Source organism: Hemitrygon akajei, chromosome 19 (genome assembly GCF_048418815.1).
Source record: "Hemitrygon akajei chromosome 19, sHemAka1.3, whole genome shotgun sequence".
Taxonomy (NCBI): domain Eukaryota; kingdom Metazoa; phylum Chordata; class Chondrichthyes; order Myliobatiformes; family Dasyatidae; genus Hemitrygon; species Hemitrygon akajei.
In genome coordinates, this window is record NC_133142.1 from 23,068,824 (window position 1) to 23,092,145 (window position 23,322).

Below are 23,322 nucleotides of genomic sequence, written 5' to 3' on the forward strand. Positions count from 1 at the left end.
CCAAGTTGAGTAAGATAAATTTTTCACAACGAGTTACATCTCTGGCTAACATATCCAATCTGTTCCAGTACAGCTACGTGATAATGTGAAAAAAGATGGGTGTTGTTTCTGAAAACCAATTATCTTAGGCTCAGCTCATATATGTAGGAGTTTCCCTGTGCAGGATGCTTCACTATTTTCTGTTGCTTCCTAAGAGTTTTTCCTTCCATCATAAAGTTAGAGGTAGAGATGCTCATGATTATACAGTGTTCGCTTCCAGTTGTAGCATCTCAGGTAATGAAGTTGACCATGTCTGCCAGCAGCAAGACTTGGACAACATACACTGATAATTGAAAAGAAGAATCTGTGCCACAGAAGTACAGGCAATGACCTCCTTTAACAATAACCTAACAACTCTCTGGATTAATAACATTACCATTGGTTAATTCACCATCTTCAGCATCCTTGAGATTACAACGGGCCAGAACAAAACTGGAACTGGAACAACTGCATTAATACTATAGATCTTAGAGCAGGGTGGAAGCTGGGCATTTGTCCAAAACAAAAGTCATGATGGAAGTTTATTGTAGAAAGCCATTCTCTAACCTGGATGGTTGCACCTCTCACCACACTTAAGGACCTTATCATTCAGAACAAAGCAGGTCATTTGATTGGTACCTCAGAAAAGCTCCTTAAAGACTCCACTGCTCGCACACTGTAGCTGCAAGGCTTTTCATCTACAAATGTAATGGAATAATTCTGCAAAGCTTCTTAGACCTGCCAAGTAAGTGAGCTGTACTACTTAGAAAGATAAGGACTATTGGTTTTGGTGAAATCCACCACCTCCAAGTATCCCAAATTACACGCCATCTTTCCTCATTGTTGGTGGGGCAAACTCTGGTAAGATGGCATGTACTTCCACCATCATCTTAAAGATGATAATGAATGAGTAATAAAGACTGGTCTTGCCAGTGACTGTTCTAGATCAAAAGAAAGTATCTTTGAAAATCTCTGTGTAGGCTTGCACTAGCCTGGCTTTGGAACAAAATGAATTCTGCCAGTAATCAAATTTATATATCCCATACTGAGTGCAAAAGATTCAAAAGGAAAGTGTATTATTCATTGTCAAGGACTCATGAAAATTAGTTGCAAATAGGTATTTATTTATTTTGGATGCATAGTTCTTTTTAATTCCGAAACTTCATTAGCCATGTTTCCATAGTTAGATTAAACTAAAAATGTCAAAGAAATCCTCTGCTTTATACGTGATATTGATTATATGTAAATGATACTTTCAGGATTTAGAAGAACAAAGCCGTCTAATAGCTGCTTCTAGTCGGTCAAACCAGACTTGTGGCGAAGGCCAGTTTCTGACATTGGGCAGCAACAACCAATCAGAAGACAGTGACAAGGGGGATGATGGGAAGAAGAACAAAGAATCAGAAGCCTGAAGTGGTGAGATTGAAGATGATATCATCGGTTTGCATGGTCCACATTGAATAAAATCACAGTAATAGTGAGATTAGTGATCACTATAGAACTTAATTTGTAGAATGTGATTCTCGCAAACTGAACTGCAGTTAAACACTAAGACACATGTCACATATTATCTGTTTTAAATAAAACAATATTAAGTTTTATTCTGAACAGCAAATGGTTGCTTGTTAACTGGTCTCCATATCTTTGCCTTTAATTTGAAGCCTATAATTTTTTTAAAGTAAAGGACATTGTTATATTTTATACATTATGGTGTTGTGTAAAATATGTGCTTGCAGCAATGTTACATTATTAGCTTGTTTATCATTTTTAATTCGTGGAGATCTGCTATGTATCGTGCATAGAATCAGTAAAAGAAAACAGCTACTGCTTTGTATAAATAAATAAAACTTCTGCACAAATACTTTATAATTTAGCAATAAGCTGATCTGCATTTTAAAATTGCACACTTGTCTTCTGTGCAGTTCATGAACTCCAAACAATGCAATGAATTGCTTTCTGTGGAACACAGTTTATCAACCTCAATCTGACACACTACTGGAAATTGGAGGTAGTAAACAGGCTAGTAACATAAATTGCTGCTTCTGAAATAATGGAACAGCATTTATAAAATATTATAAGCCAATCTATTATGTAATATTTTGATTTCAATTTTCCGAAGTCAAAGTTGAACGCAATTTGAACTGATTACCTTTTGTTCACCGAGAATTAAGATTAACCTTTGTGCCAGATTCAGTATTTTGTGTTAAGTATAATCTACATTATGAACTTAATGTTAAAGATCGAGTTATTAGTAGTACCAAAAATGGTTAAACCTTTTAGGAACATTGAAATGCTTTGTTTCTCTAAATGTCACATGTTATTCCTCATACTTCGTAGAGAATATGTTTTGCAGCTGTGAAATGAGTGAGGGGCAAGAAACTTCTAAATAATTTGGTTGAACTTAACTGTAGTTGTGCCTCAGACTTCTCACACTGCTGTTCCATATGTAGTGTTTAACCGAAGCAGTGACGGATAATTGGTTTTCTTTTGCACGTGTATGGTGTGGTATAATGAACTTTTGGCTGACTCTTTTTTGCGTTTTGTAAAATTGCTATCAATAAGGTGGGTTGATTTTATTTGATGTTACTATAACACTTGCCTGTAACCAAATGCATGTCCCTTATATTAAGGTCCAAATGGCTCATTTTGTATGTACTATGGAACTACTTTCAGATTTTAAATGTAAAAGAATTATGTCTTTTCGTTTATTGACTGCAATACAGTAACTATAAAATTATTGTTTTTTTACATTCACTCTTAACTGGCTTAACTATGGAGTTAATTTAATCAATAGTACATTATGTAAAATTTACAGAATTAAACCAAAAAAACCCAAAATTGTTTGTTTAAAAATAATCATAGACTCTGTATTCATTTTGAAAGGGAAACTTACAAAGTAAACAGAAACCATTGCACTTTGTTTTAGAATATGGCACATATAAACTGTAAAATTAATGAGTGAGGTGTTTGTGTAAACTTCAAATTGTTAAAAAGAGATCTATTTTAAAGTTACAAAATTCTTTTTTTTTTAAAAAAGCCTTTTTTCCTTGGTGAGTTTAAAATTAACAAATTAGAAAATATCATCCTCTAAAACATAAATGGACAAAATAATTCTTTTAAAATTAGTAATTAAATGGGATCAATGCCTTTTTTAGACTTGTTTCTGATGCACTGCATAAGTAAATGATTTAAAAGAACTTAGTGTAAGTTTAATTATCCCTGGTAACTTTGGCATTTATCTGTGTGATAATATTTTCTAAAGGTCCACATTTTGTAAAATGAAGTGTACATAGAGCAAATGGCAATAAAAATAAGAGAATTAATTTGTGTGTGTGTGTTTTTTTTAAACAGATTAGGTGCCATGTTAGTGTTGGCGCGTGGCCAAGTGGTTAAAGCGTTGGTCTAGTGATCTGAAGGTTGCTAGTTGGAGCCTCAGCTAAGGCAGCAGGTTGTGTCCTTGAGCAAGGCACTTAACCACACATTGCTCTGTGACGACACCAGTGCCAAGCTGTATCAGCCTAGGCCCTTTCCTTGGACAACATCGGTAGCATGGAGAGGGGAGACTTGGGCTAAATGGCCTCAATCGGTGTAATTTATCTCGCGCAACGTAAATCTATGTAGCTTAATACAGGATAAGGACTGGAGCATACACACAAATGACTCAGTGTTTGAAATCAAGTTCAAATTCAAGTTTATTGTCATTCAACTGTGCACATGTATACCACCAAATGAAACAATATTCCTCTGGACCAAGTTGCACAGCACAGTACATATAACTTACACACATACACACAAAACATAAAATAACATCGCCACAAGTCAATTAGCAAATAATACGACACAAGTTAAAGTAATACTGGTGTTTCATATGTGATGAGACCTGTATGGTGGCAGGAAGTTCAGTAATCTTACAGCCTGGGGGAAGAAGTTGTTTCCCAACTTAACAGTTCTTGTCCTAACGCTACAGTACCTCCTGCCTAATGGTAGGGGTCAAAGGGAGTTTTGGACAGATGGGAGTGATCATTGACAATGCTAAGGACACTGCGTATGCAGTGCTTTGGATAAATATATCTGATGCGGGGAAGAGAGACCCTGATAATTCTCTCAGTAGTCTTCACAATCCTTTTTTGAGGCTTGCAGTCAGATGCCCTGCAATTCCCATACCAGTGATGCAGATTGTCAGGGCATTCTTGATGGTGCTCCTGTAATAATTGGTTAGAGTGTTGGGGGGTGGGGGGTGGTGAGGGAGCCTCACACTCTTCAATCTGCTCAGGAAATGGAGACTGTGCTTTCTTGACCAAAGAGTCAGTGTTGAGGGACCAAGTGTGATAGTCATATGCACTCCCAGAAACTTGGTGCTCCTAATTCTCTCCATGGAGGGGCCATTTATGTGCAGTGAGGAACGGTCAGTCTACACCTTCCTAAAGTCCACAATCATCTCTTTGAGCTTTTCCATGTTGTGACTTCTTAAGTTACTGTGCTCTGCCATTCTACCAGCTGCTCCGTCTCCTCCCCTGTATGTCATCTCATGGTCGTTGTTGACGAGGCCAAACACTGTTGTATCATCAGTGCATTTGATTTGGTTTGAACTGGATCCAACCGTGCAGTCGTGTGTCAGCAGTGTGAAAAGCAGTGTGCAGAGCACACAGCCTGATGAAGCACCAAAGCTCAGTGTAATGCAGTTAGAGATGTTTCTGCTAACACGGACTGACTGTTGCCTTTCTGTCAAGATCCAGTTGCAGAAGGACGAGTTCCAATCCAATGAGGGCAGTTTACCCATCAGCGTCCAAAAGGTGATCGTATTAAATATTAAGCTGAAGTGCACATGTGCACTGGTGTTGGAGGCACCATTTCGGGGTGGAGTGCAGAGGCTATGGCATCATCAGTGGACCGATTTGAGCGATAAGTGAACTGGAAAGAGTTCTATGTAGCAGGAAGATGGGATGTTATGTGATCCATAACCAGCCACTCAAAACAGTTCATTATTGTTGAGGTCAGTGCGACTGGATTGTAGTCACCCAAGCAGGTTACTGTTGCCCTCTTGGGCACTGGGATGTTGATGGCAACCTTGAAGCCTACAGGGGCAGTTAACTATTCCGGAGACATGCTGAAGATGTTAGAACCTCTGTTAACTCACACCCAACCAGGTATGTTATCAGGAAATAATGCTGATTTTAAAATCCACCTCAAAATATTGTGGTAATTAACCATGTAGAGCTCTGAGTCTGCCAGACTAATTATGTTTTAGTATGCAGATTAATAATTATCTCTAGTTCATACAATGCTGTGAAAAATATCGTGAAGTATTTCAAAGTGAGAGTAGTTTGTAAATATCTTAAGTACACGTCCATTCAACTGATTTTGCTTGGAAAAACCACAGGAAGTACAGATTATGAAGGCAGGCTGAATATTAAACCATGGATTCATGTGTGTTCATTCAGCTTCAGCATAGCAGATAGTTAAAATGAATTGAAACAACTGAGTTTGTTCAGCTTTCTGCAATTTTAAGCCACTATCTATGTTACACCAAAGTTAGCTGTACTTCGAAACCGTTGAACGTCAGACAAGCATAGGACCATATTCAGTAATTATTAAGTCCTAGTAGTTTATGTCTGTCAAAAAATATATACAAAGCAGTTTAAAGGGTTGTAACAATGCAATTAAATGAATGATGTTCTTTTTAAAGTGTGTATGAATATTCAAAATCACTTTTCAAAATAACATTTCATTCCACAGCAATTGAGAAGACATTTGCAAATTTGAGAATTGGCATTTTTACAAATTTGAGTAAGTGAATAGATTTTACAGGGTACAAGTAAGTGAATTTTAAATTTCACTCATTTAAAAAGATGCACAAACCTGATTTCAGAAATCTGAGATACTACCAAATCGTAACACACTGAACAAGAAGTTCCTTTCAGCTTATTATTGTTATTACAGAGAGTAGATTAAAACTATTATTTACAATGGTTTAATACTAAATTTGTTTAATCATTCTGTTTAAAATTCTGTCTTTTAATATTCAAATAATTTATTTTGGTGACCAGTTTTGTACTTGCTGCTATTGAAAATCTGTGAATAAAAAAACAAACAATACATTGGAAAATGCAACTTATTCGGTTATTAGTTATTAAACATGTATTTACAAACCACTGTGCCTTAGCATGTGTTTCAAACTTTTATGAAATAATGCTCTCAATAATACATGTGTATTAAATGTTAGGCAAGTCAGATCTTAAGTGAATATTCAGTGACAGTAAATTATCACCCCCCTATTTAATCATTCTCCTTTTCTCAGTAAAGTAAGCAAACAAGCATATATCACTGTTGTGTGAAGCAACCATTGCATTTCATTTGTTTTAATCTTAAATCTATTCAATGATTACAGTGAAAAACATAATGGAAATCCAATCTGCTTCACTGGCCTACGTTGCTTTTCTGCAAATACTAATTTCACTGCCTCTTTTGGATTTTGATTCTAATAGCACATCTATAAATCTATTCACTTTAAAACTGCAATGGCAATGGTTATATTTAAAATGTAAAAGGGCATTAGTGGAAATAAATCACATATTTGGCACATTATACAGGTTGTATTCTTTGAAGAGAATGTATTCCTTCAGGCGAGGGGGCAATGTCAGGAATGTCATAAACACCGGACACCGCAGTCTCAATCTGCCCATGCATTTTCGGATCATCAGCCTGCATAGATGCTTCAGAGAACGTGGATTTCCTGGAATTGTAAAATGCAAACATACTTAAAGAATATGATTGGTAAGATTTCTGATAAGATTTGTGTTAATTTGTCTTGTTTTCTTGAAGCACTGACATAAATTAACTAAATGAAGAATACACCTGTGGCTGTGATCGTCGGAGTGGACTGAGGCAGAGTGGATCGGCTTTGGCTCATTCAGGCTTCGGCGAGAACAGGCAGAGGCGAGGTTTGAACGGGGCACAACCGCGCAAGCAAGTGAAAGTCGGCCCATGAGGCAGCGGGAGAATTTAAGTAGTGAGCAGATGCTGAGTACGAGCTTCACTCCAGGTGAGGTAAGCTCCTTTAATTAATCTAATTAGATTAGGAGTAGGTAATGGAGGCAGCAGTTAGGGCAGTTGAGTGCTCCGTTTGCAGTATGTGGGAAGTCAGGGCGAGCACAGCTGTCCCTGATGACTACACCTGCAAAAGGTGCATCCAGCTGCAGCTCCTGACAAACCGTGTTAGGGAACTGGAGCTGGAGCTGGATGAACTTCAGATCATTCTGGAGGCAGAGGCAGAAATAGACAGGAGTTTCAGGGAGATAGTCACCCCTAGGAGTCAGGAGACAGGTAGTTGGGCACCAGTCAGGAGAGGGAAGGGGAATAGACAGGAAGAGCAGAGCACCCCTGTGGCCATTCCCATCAACAATAAGTATACCGTTTTGGATCCTGTTGGTGGGGACGACCTACCAGGGACAAGTTGCAGTGGTTGCATCTCTGGCACCGGGACTGGACCCTCAGCTCAGAAGGGAAGGAGGGAAAAGAGGAGAGCTGTAGTGATAGGGGATTCGATAGTTAGGGGGACAGATAGGAGGTTCTGTGGAAGAGATCGAGAATCCCGGATGGTCTGTTGCCTCCCTGGTGCCAGGGTCTGCGATATCTCGGATCGAATTCTCAGTATTCTCAAGAGGGAGGGTGAGCAGCCGGATGTCGTGGTCCATGTAGGGACAATGACGTGGGTAGGAAGAGTGAAGAGGTCCTGAAAGGTGAGTTTAGGGAGCTAGGTGCCAAGTTAAAGGACAGGACCTCCAGGATAGCAATCTCAGGATTGCTACCAGTGCCATGTGCAGGTGGGTTTAGAAATAGTAAGATAGTGTAGATCAACACGTGGCTGAAGACATGGTGCAGGAAGGAGGACTTCAGATTTATAGATAATTGGGCAGTTTTCCAGGGAAGGTGGGACCTGTTTCAGCGGGACGGTTTATATCTGAACTGGAGGGGGACAAATATTCTTGCAGGTAGATTTGCTAGAGAGGCTCCAGTGGATTTAGACTAGATACAAGGGGGAGGGGAACCAGAGTGTAGGAACAGATGTATGGGAGAAGGAAGAAAAAGAAGACAGTAAAGTTCTTTGTACTGTTAGAGATAAACAGAGAGGAAGAGGTGGAGAATTTCTTAAATGCATTTATTTTAATGCTAGGAGCATTGTATGAAAGGTGGATGAGCTTAGAGCATGGATTGATACCTGGAAATATGATGTTGTAGCTATTAGTGAAACATGGTTGCAGGAGGGATGTGATTGGCAACTATATATTCCTGGATTTCGTTGCTTCAGGTGTGATAGAATCGGAGGGACAAGAGGGGGAGATGTTGCGTTGCTTGTCAGAGAAAATATTACAACAGTGCTCTGGCAGGATAGATTAGAGGGCTTGTCTAGGGAGGCTATTTGGGTGGAATTGAGGAATGGGAAAGGTGTAGTAACATTTATAAGAGTGTATTATAGACCACCTAATGGGGAGCGAGAATTGGAGGAGCAAATTTGCAAGGACATAGCAGATATTTTTGTAGTAAGCACAGGGTTGTGATTGTGGGAGATTTTAATTTTCCACACATAGACTGGAAAGCCCATACTGTAAAAGGGATGGATGGTTTGGAGTTTGTAAAATGTGTGCAGGATAGTTTTTTACAGCAATACATAGAGGTACCGACTAGAGAAGGGGCAGTGTTGGATCTTCTGTTAGGGAATGAAATAGGTCAGGTGACAGAGGTATGTATTGGGGAGCACTTCGGGTCCAGTGATCACAATGCCATTAGTTTCAAAATAATTATGGAGAAGGATAGGACTGGACCCAGGGTTGAGATTTTTGATTGGAGAAAGGCTAACTTTGAGGAGATGCGAAAGGATTTAGAAGGAGTGGATTGGGACAGTTTGTTTTATGGGAAGGATGTAATAGAGAAATGGAGGTCATTTAAAGGTGAAATTTTGAGGGTACAGAATCTTTATGTTCCTGTTAGGTTGAAAGGAAAGGTTAAAAGTTTGAGAGAGCCATGGTTTTCAAGGGATATTGGAAACTTGGTTAGGAAAAAGAGAGATATCCACAATAAATATAGGCAGCATAGAGTAAATGAGGGTCTCGAGGAAGATAAAGAATGTAAGAAGAATCTTAAGAAAGAAATTAGAAAAGCTAAAAGAAGATATGAGGTTGCTTTGGCAAGTAAGGTGAAAATAAATCCGAAGGTTTTCTACAGTTATATTAATAACAAAAGGATAGTGAGGGATAAAATTGGTCCCTTAGAGAATCAGAGTGGACAGCTATGTGTGGAGGCGAAAGAGATGGGGGAGATTTTGAACAATTTCTTTTCTTCGGTATTCACTAAGGAGAAGGATATTGAATTGTGTAAGGTAAGGGAAACAAGTAGGGAAGTTATGGAAACTATGACGATTAAAGAGGAGGAAGTACTGGCACTTTTAAGGAATATAAAAGTGGATAAATCTCTGGGTCCTGACAGGATATTCCCTAGGACCTTGAGGGAGGTTAGTATAGAAATAGCAGGGGCTCTGACAGAAATATTTCAAATATCATTAGAAACGGGGATGGTGCTGGAGGATTGGCGTATTGCTCATATGGTTCCATTGTTTAAAAAGGGTTCTAAGAGTAAACCTAGCAATTATAGGCCTGTCAGTTTGACATCAGTGGTGGGTAAATTAATGGGAAGTATTCTTGGAGATGGTATATATAATTATCTGGATAGACAGGGTCTGATTAGGAACAGTCAACATGGATTTGTGCGTGGAAAGTCATATTTGACAAATCTTATTGAATTTTTTGAAGAGGTTACTAGGAAAGTTGACGAGGGTAAAGCAGTGGATGTCTATATGGACTTCAGTAAGGCCTTTGACAATGTTCCGCATGGAAGGTTAGTTAGGAAGGTTCAATCGTTAGGTATTAATATTGAAGTAGTAAAATGGATTCAACAGTGATGGGAGATGCCAGAGAGTAGTGGTGGATAACTTTGTCAGGTTGGAGGCCGGTGACTAGTGGTGTGCCTCAGGAATCTGTACTGGGTCCAATGTTGTTTGTCATATACATTAATGATCTGGATGATGGGGTGGTAAATTGGATTAGTAAGTATGCAGATGATACTAGGTAGGTGGCGTGGATAATGAAGTAGGTTTTCAAAGTTTGCAGAGAGATTTAGGCCAATTAGAAGAGTGGGCTGAACGATGGCAGATGGAGTTTAATGCTGTTAAGTGTGAGGTGCTACATTTTGGTAGGAATAATCCAAATAGGACATACATGGTAAATGGTAGGGCATTGAAGAATGCAGTAGAACAGAGTGATCTAGGAATAATGGTGCATAGTTCCCTGAAGGTGGAATCTCATGTGGATAGGGTGGTGAAGAAAGCTTTTGGTATGTTGGCATTTATAAATCAGAGCATTGAGTATTGGAGTTGGGATGTAATGTTAAAATTGTACAAGACATTGGTAAGGCCGAATTTGGAGTATTGTGTACAGTTCTGGTCACCGAATTATAGGAAAGATGTCAACAAAATAGAGAGAGTACAGAGAAGATTTACTAGAATGTTATCTGGGTTTCAGCACCTAAGTTACAGGGAAAGGTAGAACAATTTAGGTCTTTATTCTTTGGAGCATAGAAGGTTGAGGGGGGACTTGATTGAGGTATTCAAAATTATGAGGGGGATAGATAGAGTTGACATGGATAGGCTTTTTCCATTGAGAGTAGGGGAGATTCAAACAAGAGGACATGAGTTGAGAATTAGGGGGCAAAAGTTTAAGGGTAACACGAGGGGGAATTTCTTTACTCAGGGAGTGGTAGCTGTGTGGAATGAGCTTCCAGTAGAAGTGGTAGAGGCAGGTTCGGTATTGTCATTTAAAGTAAAATTGGATAGGTTTATGGACAGGAAAGGAATGGAGGGTTATGGGCTGAGTGCGGGTCAGTGGGACTAGGTGAGAGTAAGCGTTTGGCATGGACTAGAAGGGCTGAGATGGCCTGTTTCCGTGCTGTAATTGTTATATGGTTTATATGGTTCCCCTCAATAATAAGTATACAACTTCAGATACAATTGAGAGGGACAACCTACCGGGGGGAGCCACAGTGGCTGGGTCTCTGGCACTGAGTCTGGTGCTGTGGCTCTTAGAGCAGAGAGGTGAAGAGGACTACAGAGCTGATGGGAGATTTCTATCAGTTCTATCAGACGAGCAGAGATGAGGTCCTGTGGGTGCAATAGAGGCATCCGGATAGTACGTTGCCCCCAGGGATGTCTCAGATTGGGTTCATGGCATTCCCAAGGGTGGGTGAGGGTGAATAACCAGAAGTCTTGGTGCATATTGACATCAACGACATCAGTAGACAAGGTGAGGAGGTCCTGAAGAGAGATTTTGTGAGCTAGGTAGAAAGCTGAGAAACAGGACCTCCAGGGTAGTAATCTCTGGATTGCTGACTGCTCCACATGCCAGTGAGGATAAGAGTAGATTGATTAGGCAGGTAAATGCGTGGCTGAGGAACTGGTGCAGGGGGAAAAGGTTCAGATTTATAGGTCATTGGGATCTCTTTTGAGGAAGGTATGATCTGTACAAAAGGGACGGGTTACACCTGAACCCGAGGGGGTCTAATATCCTTGCGGGCAGTTTGGCTAGAGTTGTTCAGGTGGGTTTAGCCTAATTTGGCAGGGGGAGAGGAACCGGAGTGAAAGTGCTGAAGATGAGGTAGTTAGTTTACAAACAAAGGCAAGGTGAAATGAGACTCCTAGCAAGGAGAGGCTGATGATATGACAAAATTGCAGTCAACAGGATGATTTGCAATTTAAAAGGTGGACAAAATCCAAAAGGATGAATACAAGACTGAAGGTGTTATATTTGAATGCACGCAGAACAAGGTTGATGAACTTGTAGTCCAGTTACAGATGGGATATACAATGTTGTAGGCATCACTGAATCATGGCTGAAAGAAGATTATAGGTGGGCACTTAATGTCCAAGAGTACACGTTGTATTGAAGGTCGTACAGAAACTTCTGAAGGTAGATAGGTCACCTAGGGCAGACGGTATGTACCTCAGGATTCTGAAAGAGGTGGGTGAAGAGATTGTGGCGGCATTAGTAATGATCTTTCAAGAATAACTAGATTCTGGAATGGTTCCAGAAGACTGGAAAATTGCAAATTTTACGCCACTCTTCAAGAAAGTAGAGAGGCCAAAGAAAGGAAATTATAATTTGACCTCAGTGGTTGGGAAGATATTGGAGTTGATTGTTAAGGATGTGGTTTCAGGGTAGTTGGAGGCACGCATTGAAATAGGCGATAGTCAGCACGGTTCCTCAAGGGAAAATCTTGCCTGACAAATTTGTTGGAATTCTTTGAAGAAATAACAAGCACAATAGACAAAGGAAAATTGGTTAATGTTGTATATTTGGATTTTCAGAAGGTCTCTGACAAGGTGTCACACATGAGGCTACTTAACAAGCTATGGGCCCATGATATTACAGTGAAGATTCTAGCATACATAAAGCAGAGGCTGACTAGCAGCATGCAAAGAGTGGGAATAAAGGGAGACCATGCTGGTTGGCTGCGGATGACTAGTGGTGTTCCACAGGGGACTGTGTTGGGACCAATTCTTTTTATGTTACATGTTAATGGTTTGGATGATGGAATTGATGGCTTTGTGTGCAAAATTTGCGGATGATACAAAGATAGGTGGAGGGGCAGATAGTTTTGAGGAAGTAGAGAGGCTACAGAAGGACCTAGACAGATTAGGAGAATGGGCAAGGAAGTGGCACATGGAATATAGTGTCAGGAAGTGTATGATCAAGCACTTTGGTAGAAGAAATGAAAGTGTTGACTATTTTCTAAATGGAGAGAAAATACAAAAATCTGAGGGTCAAAGGGACTTGGGAGTCCTTGTGCAGGATTCCTTAAAGGTTAATTTGCAGGTTGAGTCAGTGGTGAGGAAGGCAAATGCAATGTTAACATTCATTTCAAGAGGACTAGAGTATAAGGATGTAATGTTAAGATTCTATAAAACACTGGCGAGGCCTCTCTTGGAGCATTGTGAGCAAGTTTGGGCCTCTTGTCTTAAAAAGGATGTGCCAAAACTGGACAGGGTTCAAAGGAGGTTCATGAGAATGATTCCAGGTGTGAACAGCTTGTCATATGAAGAGCGTTTGATGGCTCTGGGTCTGTATTCACTGGAATTCAGAAGAATGAGGGGTGACCTCATTGAAACCTATCGAATGGTGAAAGGCATTGATAGAGTGGATGTGGAGAGGAAGTTTCCTATGGAGGGAGAGTCTAAGGCTAGAGGACACAGCCTCAGAATAGAGGGGCTTCCTTTTAGAACGGAGATGAGGAGGAGTTCTTTTAGCCAGAGAGCGGGATGAATCTGTGGAATCCATTGTCACAGGCAACTGTGGAGGCCAGGTCTGTATGTATATTTAAGGTAGAGGTTGATAGATTCTTGATTGGTCAGGGCATGAAGGGATACGGAGAGAAGGCAGGAGATTGGGGCCGAGAGTGAAAATGGATCAGCCATGATGAAATGGTGGAGCAGACTTGATGGGTGAAATAGTCGAATTCTGCTCCTATGTTTAATGATCTTATGGTAATAAAAAGAAATGTTTCAGAATATTTTGGAATCTATGCAGGATATACAGTACAGAGGTAATTCACTCTGGGGTTATGTTCTACTCCACTATCAATGTAAGCATCATTCAGATCCTTCTCCCTCACATGCTACTCCGATAAAAACTAGAAGTTGCTGAAATACTCAATAGGTGAGACAACATCTATGGTGAGAGAAAACAGGTAACATTTCAAGTTGATTGTATTTTATCAGCTGAATGTCACAATCAGCTGCACCATGTGCTAAGTAATGACTTAATATTTCTGCCTTCACCCTATCATTAGCTGTGGTCTTATCCTACCCAACCCATCCCGACTTCCCTTTTTTTTGGTGAGTCAGTAAAATTTTACAACTTTTGTTTCTGGTTCCTGTTTGTCTTCATAATCTTTTGAACTTTATTTCTAATCTCTTCATATTCTCTCTCATCAGGCACTTCACACGTGCTAATGGGAATGTATGTCTTTCCTTGTTCTCAATTGTCTTCATTCATCCATAGATTCTAATGAGTGTTTACTGTGCCTTTTCTTATAAGCAGAATAGATTCTTCCTGTTCCTAGTTCTCTACCTTTAACTTGGTTCTTTTGATTTACCAAAATTCTCACCCATTTTATCTTCCCAGGATTTATTCTCAACCGCAATATTTACTCAACTTCCATGATTCAGACCTGAACAAATGCTTGGTATGCATTAAAATGCCATTACAATTAAGGATGGGGTATTTGCTTTTTGAATGATGCAGAGGCAGCAGCATAGCTGGCTGTGCTCAGGTTTCAAATTTAGTAACTTCAAGGACATTAGTACACACGCAGAGAGCTATAATGCAAACTTCCACTTGCCAAGTATTTAATTTTAATTATATAGTGCTAAGGAACTGCACATGACTTGTTACAACTGGTTTGAACACCATTGTGAATTTTTCCTTTACTCTTTATCAGACCACATGAATCCTCTTTCCTTCCCTATGACTGATGCAGGAAAAAAATTATATATATATATATATATATATATACTGTTACTATACGACTGCCAAAAAGACGAAGCTATTTTGACATGTCAGTAAATGTACAGTAAAAATTTAACTATAGGCACCCTAAGAAAACATGCAGAGTTAGTCATTCCCGAAGATATTGAATCTGTGTATTCAGAAACTTACTCATGATGTATGTGATTTCTGACCATTCACTTTGCTGTTCAAGTACACTCTTCATCTTAGAGCAGAAATTAACGTGAGCCACATAATCCAGCATCACACGAACCACTTTCCCCGATAGGTGCTTTAACCAGTTTAATGTAATAACTTCACAAAACTGAAACAGAAATTAAAAGGTGAAATAATATAAAACAAACACAGGGTTAAATGTTCTAAAAATACTTCTTTCATTCTCCCCTTTCAAACTATAATGAAGAAAATGGATGGTTTTGGGTGTTAAACTCTTATATTTATCCAAATTGTTTCTTCCAGTTCTGCTGCACTAGAAATGTGAGTTCTGGAAACATCATTAGTTTTTAAAGTAAAATTTTGGCTGAATTTTGGTATTTAACATGCAATACTTGTGCTAAAGTTTGAAATCTATTCATCATTGACACAACTTTTAGTATTAAATATCTTCATCATATAATAGTTTGAATAGGGAGCCTGGACAATCTGTCCAGCTTCTGAGAACTGTGTGGCCAAGCTCATACACAAGCTCATCCTGTCTGATCAATTAACAGTAAGCAAGAGGATCCTCTCATGTGGGGCCATGGAATGCAGCAACTATCTTGAACACCATCAGCTAAATTACACCAGAGGTCCAACCACTCTAATACACATTTCTCACTGAGTCCAATACTCTATCTCAAAGATCCCCCCAGAATCTTGTTTAAAAATTGGACCTTCAGAAATGTAAATTATTTTTTAGATGTAAGGAGAGAAGGGATAAAAAAAACCTGTAAAACCCAATAAATGGCTTAAAACAGTTTGTTAACAAACAGAAGGTACAAGTAAACATAAAACATACAAAATTAGTTTTTGATCATAAACCCAGCCTAGGAGCCAATCTTCAAAATGGCCTGGACTTTGCAATTAGTGGCAAATGTTGAAAATGAGCCCTCTATTACACATCCAAAGATATTAACTTTTACAATTGAAATTGTGGAGATTAATAATTGATTCTGTCACAAACTCTAATGGTCTAAGACCCTTGTGGACAGTAAAAGCAATCATTAGAAGAACAAAATAATGTAACTAGACTAGTTTAATTTAAAAACCAAAAAAATATATTTATACAATGTTAATGGAATTGCTAAAGGAATGTTAAAGGAACTTGTGGTTCGTAACAAAGCAGGAATGCTCTCTCAACGAGAGCTCTGTACAAAGACCTAGTGATCTCTGAGTTGCGAACGAGAGGAACGAGATATCAGTTGATGTATGTCATCATTCAACAACATCCTTAATGTTCAGCAAGCGCAATTATAAATTAATGTGCTAACAAAGTCAGAATACAAATGTCCAATTAAGGTAAAAGATTGAATAATATAAATAAAAACTTAAGATAATATATTTTTAAAGCTATTATATGCTAATGTTTGTTTGTGTGTGTGAAGAGATTATAATATTAACATGAAATGTAAGATGGCAGTGCACTCAGATGCAACAGCTTCTGCAGGGTCAACCAAAGATGATATTGTCTTTTTTAAGCGTATTTTTTATGATTGCGAGACCTTGCTGGAGACTAAGAACTTAAAGTACCACAGCTCTACCCCATGAGCGAGCTGCAGAGAACATGAAGTAGCTGGCCTTGGTTCCGACTGTAACGCCGCCTGTGAAAGAGAGGAGTCCGTGTGTGAGGGAGTTGTGCAGTCTAACAGTGAGTGATCGCCTTAATCGCTTTTCTTGTGAGCAAAAGACTATACTTGACATTAGTGGTGTGGAGTGCTGCAAGTCCAATTCATCGGTTTATTGGCGAATGGTGGGAGGCTGATGGCGGGGGAGCTGCGTGACCTCGGTCCCAGTGAGGACCAGGCTTCCAGCTGTGGTGTCGCTTGCTTGCAGCCGCCCAGAGAGAAGCATTGGAATCGGGCGCCTGACCAGACCGCTGGAGTCAATGCTGCTCTCCATTGTTCGCTCAGCAGAAGACAAGTGTGCAACTGCAGACTGCTGAACATTCATGGACTCAGGGACTAGGACTATATATTTTTTGTGTAACTGTATTTTATTGATATCTTACATGTGCTCGCTATCTTAAATGTACTGCATGTGCCTTGTGCTGTGTATGAGAGTTGGTTCTGTGTTTCGCACCTGAGTAATGGTGTTTTGCTTGGATGTATTCATGGATATTCATGAATGGTTGAATGATAAATTAAATTTGAACTTGAATATTTATACCTAAAATTAGTTATTAGAGCTTGAAAGGGAGTGATTGTGGCTCGGTGTGAGTTTGAGTAATCACTCAAATGTAATGCAGCTAAGCATCAGATTTTCAGGACACTTCACAGTTTATAAATAGGCATGGTTGACTTCAAATGGCTTCCACTGGTTCTTTCAATGAAGGCTACAAGTAGCGCAGCCAGTGACCAACTCTGAAATGCCTACCCAAACTGTTCAAGCTGTTACTTTTCTGGAATGTTAAGCTTTGGCAAAAGTTTACTTCTTCAAATTTTACAACTGAGTGACAAATCTAAACAATACAAAATATCTCCAGCAAACTGAACAACTGTCTCGGAAGGAAGGAAATGTCACAATGTTAAACGGTAATCTTCAGTGCTAAGGATATTATAGACATAGCATGAGCAAGGATGAGCAAGTCCAGTGGGCAGTGATCAAGTACCAGCACTTAAATGCTTCACGTACCTCAAAGCTGAGCAGAAATCTCGAGGGACAGGACAACATTTATAACAATTTCTGTATTTAAGTGCATGTGTGGCTGTCGGAATTACTGCCGATGTTACAATTTCATAAGGGATGGCATGATTACATCACAATCATAACAGCTGGGCCATTAACCAATAGTGGTTTGTACAACTGGCAACTTCTGCACTCTGGGTCAGACCGCAAGTTTAATTTGGAGCAAGGATAATTGTAATATCTGGTGCTTAGCCACGGTAATTATCAAAGACAAGTGGTCAAATCCATTGTGATTTTAAGTTTCAAAAAAAAGAACTTATCCGTGGAATGAGAAACAGAAGCAAACATTTCAAATGAATGACCTTTCATCATGGAATGGAAAAAGTTACAAATCAAACCTATTTTAAATTGCAGAGAAGGGTGAGAGGCAAGGAAAACAGAGACTAAAAGAGATGGAATGTTTGAGTGGGGGTGGTGCTGGCTTCAGGCTTGTAACCTGCCACTGGGAGAGATTGAAATAGAAGATGAATGAGATGAGAGGAGAGAGGATATACAGATGCTAGAAGTGTGAGATACACAGGCCTCTCATTTTAATTCTTCTACTCATTCCCAACATGAACTCTCTCTATCTGGTTGTTTTAAAATGTTCCAACAAAGCTCAAGGTAAGCTCATGCCTCATCCTCTGATTAGGCATGATACGGCAGAGACTTCAGATGACAAACTTTTCCTGTTTGTATCAGATCTGGCCAGTCATAACGAAAGGTCATACAAAAGATTCTGCAGATGATGGAAATCTTGATCAACGCAGTGAAACTGCTGGAGTAATTCAGCGGGTCAGGTAGCATCTCTAGGGGGAAATGAACAGCTGATATTTCAGCCCAAGGGCCTACATCGGGACTGAACTGCCGAGTTCCTTGGGCATTTTGTGTGTGTTGATAATGAAGGAACAGCCTGCTCAGTTAACTTTGGTTTTCTCTCTCCACAAATGTTGCCACGCCTGCTGAGTATTTCCAGCATCGTATTTTATCTAAGGTTTCCAAGCTTGCATTGTTCGGTGTCTCACATTGTTTCTTTCCCCAGTCTGCACTTTTCTCATTCGTTTCCTCCCATTCACAATTTCCCCAGGGAGATATGAGGGATTAACAAGCATTCACCACTCTCCTTCAGCTACCATTAGACCATAAGACATAGGAGCAGAATTAGGCCATTCAGCCCATCGATTCTGCACCACCATTTCATCATGGCTGATCCATTTTCCTCTCAACCCCATTCTCCTGCCTTTTCCCCATAACCTTTCATGCCCCAACTAATCAAGAACCTATCAACCTCTGCCTTAAATACACCCAATGACTTGGCCTCCACAGCCGCATGTGGCAAAAATTCCACAGATTCACCACCATCTGGCTAAAGAAATTCCCCATCATCTCCATTCTAAATGGTCATCCTTTTATTCTGAGGCTGTGTCGCCTGGCCCTAGACTCCCCCAGCACAGGACACATACTCTCAATGTCCACTCTATCGAGGCCTTTCAACTTTCGATGGGTTTCAATAAGATCACTCCAGTTGTTCCAGATTCCAGTGAGTACGGGCCCAGAGTCATCAATTGCTCCTCATACACTAAGACTTTCATTCCCAGGATCATTCTTGTGAGCTGTCTCCAACTTCAGCACATTCTTTCTTAGATAACAGGACCAAGACTGCTCATGATACCATGTAAGCCTCAACAATGTCTTATAAAGCCTCAGCATTACATCCTTGATTTTATATTCTGTCTTTTTGAAACTAATGCTAAAATTGCATTTGCCTTCCTCACCACAGACCCAACCTGCAAGTGAACCTTTAGGAAATACTGCACGAGGATTCCCAAACCTTTTTGTACCTCGGATTTTTTGAATTTTTTCCTTGTTTGGAAAATAGTCTATGTCTTTTATTTCTTCTACCAAAGTACATGACCACACGCTTCCCGACATTGTATTCCTTCATTTTCTTCTTTGCCCGCTCTCCTCATCTGTCCAAGTCCTTCTGCAGCTATCCTGCTTCCTCAACACCACCTGCCCCTCCAGCTATCTTTGCATCATCCTCAAACTTGGTCATGAAGCCATTAATTCCATCACCCAAATAATTGACAGACAACATAAAAAGAAGCAGTCCCAACACTAAACTCTGTGGAATACCACTAGTCACTGGCAGCCAGTCAGAAACTGTTCCCTTTATTCCCACTTTTTGCCTACTGCCGGTCAACCAGTGCTTTATCCATGCTAGAATCTTTCCTGTAATACCATGGGCTCTTATCTTGCTGAACAGCCTCATGTGCGGCACCTTATCAAAGGCCTTTTGAAAATCCATGTACACAACATTCACCAATTCTCCTTTGTCAATCCTGCTTGTTATTTCCTCAAAAAATTCCAACAGATTTGTAAGGCAAGATCTTCCCTTAAGCAATCCATACTGACTTTGGTCCATTTTATCATGTGCCCTGTAATCTTATCTTTTAATAATTGACTCCAACACCTTCCCAACCACTGAGGTCAGGCCAATAATTTCCTTTCTTCTGCCTCCTTCCTTTCTTGAAAAGTGGAGTGACATTTGCAATTTTCCAGTCATTCCAGAATCTAATGATTCTTGAAAGATCATTACTAATACCTCCATAACCTCTTCACCTACCTCTTTCAGAACCCTGTGGTGTAGTCCATCTGATCTAAGTAACTTATCTACTTCCAGTTTCTCAAGCACCTTCTCCCTAGTAATAGCAACTGCACTCACTTCTGCCCCCTGACACTCCTGAACTTCTAGCATACCACTAGTGTCTTCCATAGTGAAGACTGGTGCAATAACTGCTACCCCCACGACAGTAATAATTCGACCCCTGTCTCAAAGCAATCACAGACAGTCCCTTTGTTGTTAATAAAATTAGCAGCAGGAGCCGGCTACACAGCTTGATAAACCCTTTCTACCATTTGATATGATAACCGTTAGGACTACATTCTCGTCTACTCACTGTAACCTTTCACTTTGCTATCATGTAGCTATGTACCTCTGTCTAAAGAACATTCAATGAATCTGCTTCTATTCCTTCTGGGATAGTTCAATGACTCGCAGCCCTCCAAGTCCCCTCATCTTACTTATGGTTAACAACAAAGGAAGCCATTCAATTCATTGACCACAGGCCAGTTCTCCACAGAACACTCCCATTAGACCCAATCCTCTTACGCTTCTTGTAATATCCTGTCTCCTGTCTACTAATTCCCTGTTGATGCTTTTGCCACTGGCCTATTCTGAAAGTAAATTTACTGTTAATCTACCAGCATGTCTTTAGAGGTCAGAACATCCTGCAGAAACCTAATAGGTCACAGAAAGAACATTAAAGTCTTACACATACACGTATCTTTCAATCAGAATTGAACCCAGGTTACTGGAATCGTGTGGCAGCGGAAATGACAACTATGCCATCATGTCTTAAACTGAGTTACTCATTTTTAAGCAAAGATATCGAGTTCTAGATTCTCACTCATGATAAACATCCTCCACATCATTCTGCCAAGACCTTTCAAAATCTTGGGTGCTTTAACAAGTTCTATCTCACTCTTCTAATCTCCAGCTAAGAATGGCAACCAATCCTTCTTCATAAGACCACCTGAATTCCAGGTATTGGTTTAGTAAAACTTTTCTCAACTGATTATGAAGCATTAAAGTCCTTTGTTAAATAAGGACTTACTCTGCATGGTCTGAAACAGAATGAGTGACCATTCATCAGATCTTCTGGAAAAGAAAACAGAAATCAAACAGGTTTTTAATTGTAGACATGAGGGAGGAGTACAGCTAGTTGTTCGGAAAGATGTCCAGGTGTCTTTTTGAACTAAAGCACAACTCTACAATTATTCTACAACCATCAGGTTACTGAACCAGCATGGATAACTTAAACGTTCAAAGTTCAAATTAAATTTTATTATCAGAGTACATCTATGTCACCACATTCAACCCTGAGATTTGTTTTCCTGCAGGCATACTCAGAAAATCGATAGAATAGTAACAGGATCAATGAAAGATCAAGTAGAGTGCAGAAAGCACCAAACTGTGCGAATACAAATATAGATAAATAGCAATAAATAATGAGAACATGAAACATGATAAAGGTCCTTAAAGTTGTGGGAACATCTCAACTGATTCAAAGATCTACAGATTCATTTTCAAGGACACTTTACAACTCATATTCTCAATGTTATTTTTGTGTGCACATTTTGTCTTTTTTACATACTGCACATCAGCCTTTGTTTATGTAGCTTTTCATGAAATTTTATTGCAAGAAAATGAATCCCAAGGTAGTAAGTATTAACATATACATGCTTTGATAAGAAATCTTCTTTGAAATTTGAACCTTTTTACTTTGGCAATAACTGATACCATTCTGTTAGCTTTCCGAACAACTAGCTGTACTCCTCCCTCATGTCTACAATTAAAAACCTGTTTGATTTCTGTTTTCTTTTCCAGAAGATCTGATGAATGGTCACTCATTCTGTTTCAGACCCTGCAGAGCAGTCCAGCAATTTTTGCTCTTATTTGAGTTCTCAGATATTTCAGAAATCAGCATCAAAACACAGGAACACAGTTATTCTGACAGAGAGGTACAAGGATGAATTCAGTACCTACCATGTTATCTTTAATGACAGAAGGTGTCCATGCTTCAGAGGCAAATAAGGGATGGATTTTGTTTTTATGTGGACAGTCAAAGCATCGATAGATGTCGTAGCCATAACTAAATAACATCCTGAGCATTACTTCGTCATTTAATGCATACTGCAAAGCAGATGGGAAGTGAGTTGTGTTTACTCTACAATAGTAATTCACGTTGGCTCCATGGCGAAGGAGCAGGCTAATGAGCTCATAGTTGCCGAACCTCACAGCTATGTGGAGACAATTGATGGGATCCTGATTTGGTAGTGCACCAGCCTCCAGAAGGAGTCGAGCAGAGCGGATATCGTTATTTGACACAGCGAAATAGAGGGCAGATTTCCTATGATCATTATAACTTCTGCGAAGCCAGGGACTGAGCATGAAATTGACATCAAAACGAGACTGGAGAAGCAACTGGAGGCATTCTTGCTGTCCGCCGGCTGCTGCAGAGTGCACCGGGCTTATTCCGCTCTCCTGGATAGCAGAAAGGTCTGTCACTGGAATTAACAGCTCCAGCAGCCTACACAAAGAAAAGTTTAGAATAAACCACAGTGATTTATTTTAAATCGGCATTTCGTCACAGTCAGGAGTAAAACAGGAAATTTAAGAAATTCGCAGTTCGGTCCAGGTCTTGCTGAGTTGGTTTGCTTTTTTTGAAGCTGCTGTGCAGATGTAGAATTGTTCCACATTTGCACAGAGGTTCATAAAAGCTTCCTGGCCAACTTTGACAGGATCATGTGGCGTACCAGAACAAGCCCCGTACAGGAATTACAACTAATGGCAAAGCCACACCACTGGGCTCTGTCACCTGCCAATGCCTTCAGACTTCAATGACTTTGATTGTCGCTGACACTGAAATATTGGAAAACTTTTCTGTGTGACAAACAAGTCCAAAGAGTCAAAGTAAAAAGAAAGATCACCTACACTTCAGAATTCCGATTGTTCTGTCTTACATCCTTACAACAATTGGTCAATTGGAATGTAATTGGGCGAGAGGGTAGATGATGGTGACAGATGCATTGCCAAAAGTTGTGCTAACAAGTTCAGGGTCTGCCCCTTACGTTCATCTGAGCTGTCAACTTCTTGGAATTTATGTGGATGCATGCTAAACTCTCACCATGTGACTGCTGGCAAAGCCCAGCAAACTTGGCAATATTCTTTCAGATTTACACTCTTGGATGATCTAAAAATCTGTAT

General features: G+C 39.8%; 2 protein-coding genes across 7 annotated transcripts in view; one reads left to right on the top strand and one right to left on the bottom strand.

Annotated features, from left to right (window-relative positions):
• Positions 1 to 3,341, top strand: part of appl1 (adaptor protein, phosphotyrosine interaction, PH domain and leucine zipper containing 1) — a 59,805-nt gene extending 56,464 nt beyond the window's left edge. For 2 of the 3 annotated variants that reach the window (XM_073072237.1, XM_073072240.1), the window contains one exon: positions 1,278 to 3,341. In XM_073072237.1, the coding sequence (XP_072928338.1) occupies positions 1,278 to 1,430 (153 nt within the window). In that variant the 3' untranslated portion in view covers positions 1,431 to 3,341. The remainder of the gene's footprint in view (positions 1 to 1,277) is intronic. The other variant, XM_073072238.1, reaches the window with a different exon arrangement.
• A 370-nt stretch (positions 3,342 to 3,711) lies between these two features.
• The window catches only part of asb14a (ankyrin repeat and SOCS box containing 14a), a 51,322-nt gene continuing 31,711 nt past the window's right edge, over positions 3,712 to 23,322 (bottom strand). For all 4 annotated transcript variants that reach the window (XM_073072244.1, XM_073072242.1, XM_073072241.1 and 1 more), the window contains 3 exons: positions 22,102 to 22,645; positions 14,781 to 14,934; positions 3,712 to 6,751 (listed from right to left, as the gene is read on the bottom strand). In XM_073072244.1, coding sequence (XP_072928345.1) covers positions 6,585 to 6,751; positions 14,781 to 14,934; positions 22,102 to 22,645 — 865 coding nt within the window. In that variant the 3' untranslated portion in view covers positions 3,712 to 6,584. The remainder of the gene's footprint in view (positions 6,752 to 14,780; positions 14,935 to 22,101; positions 22,646 to 23,322) is intronic.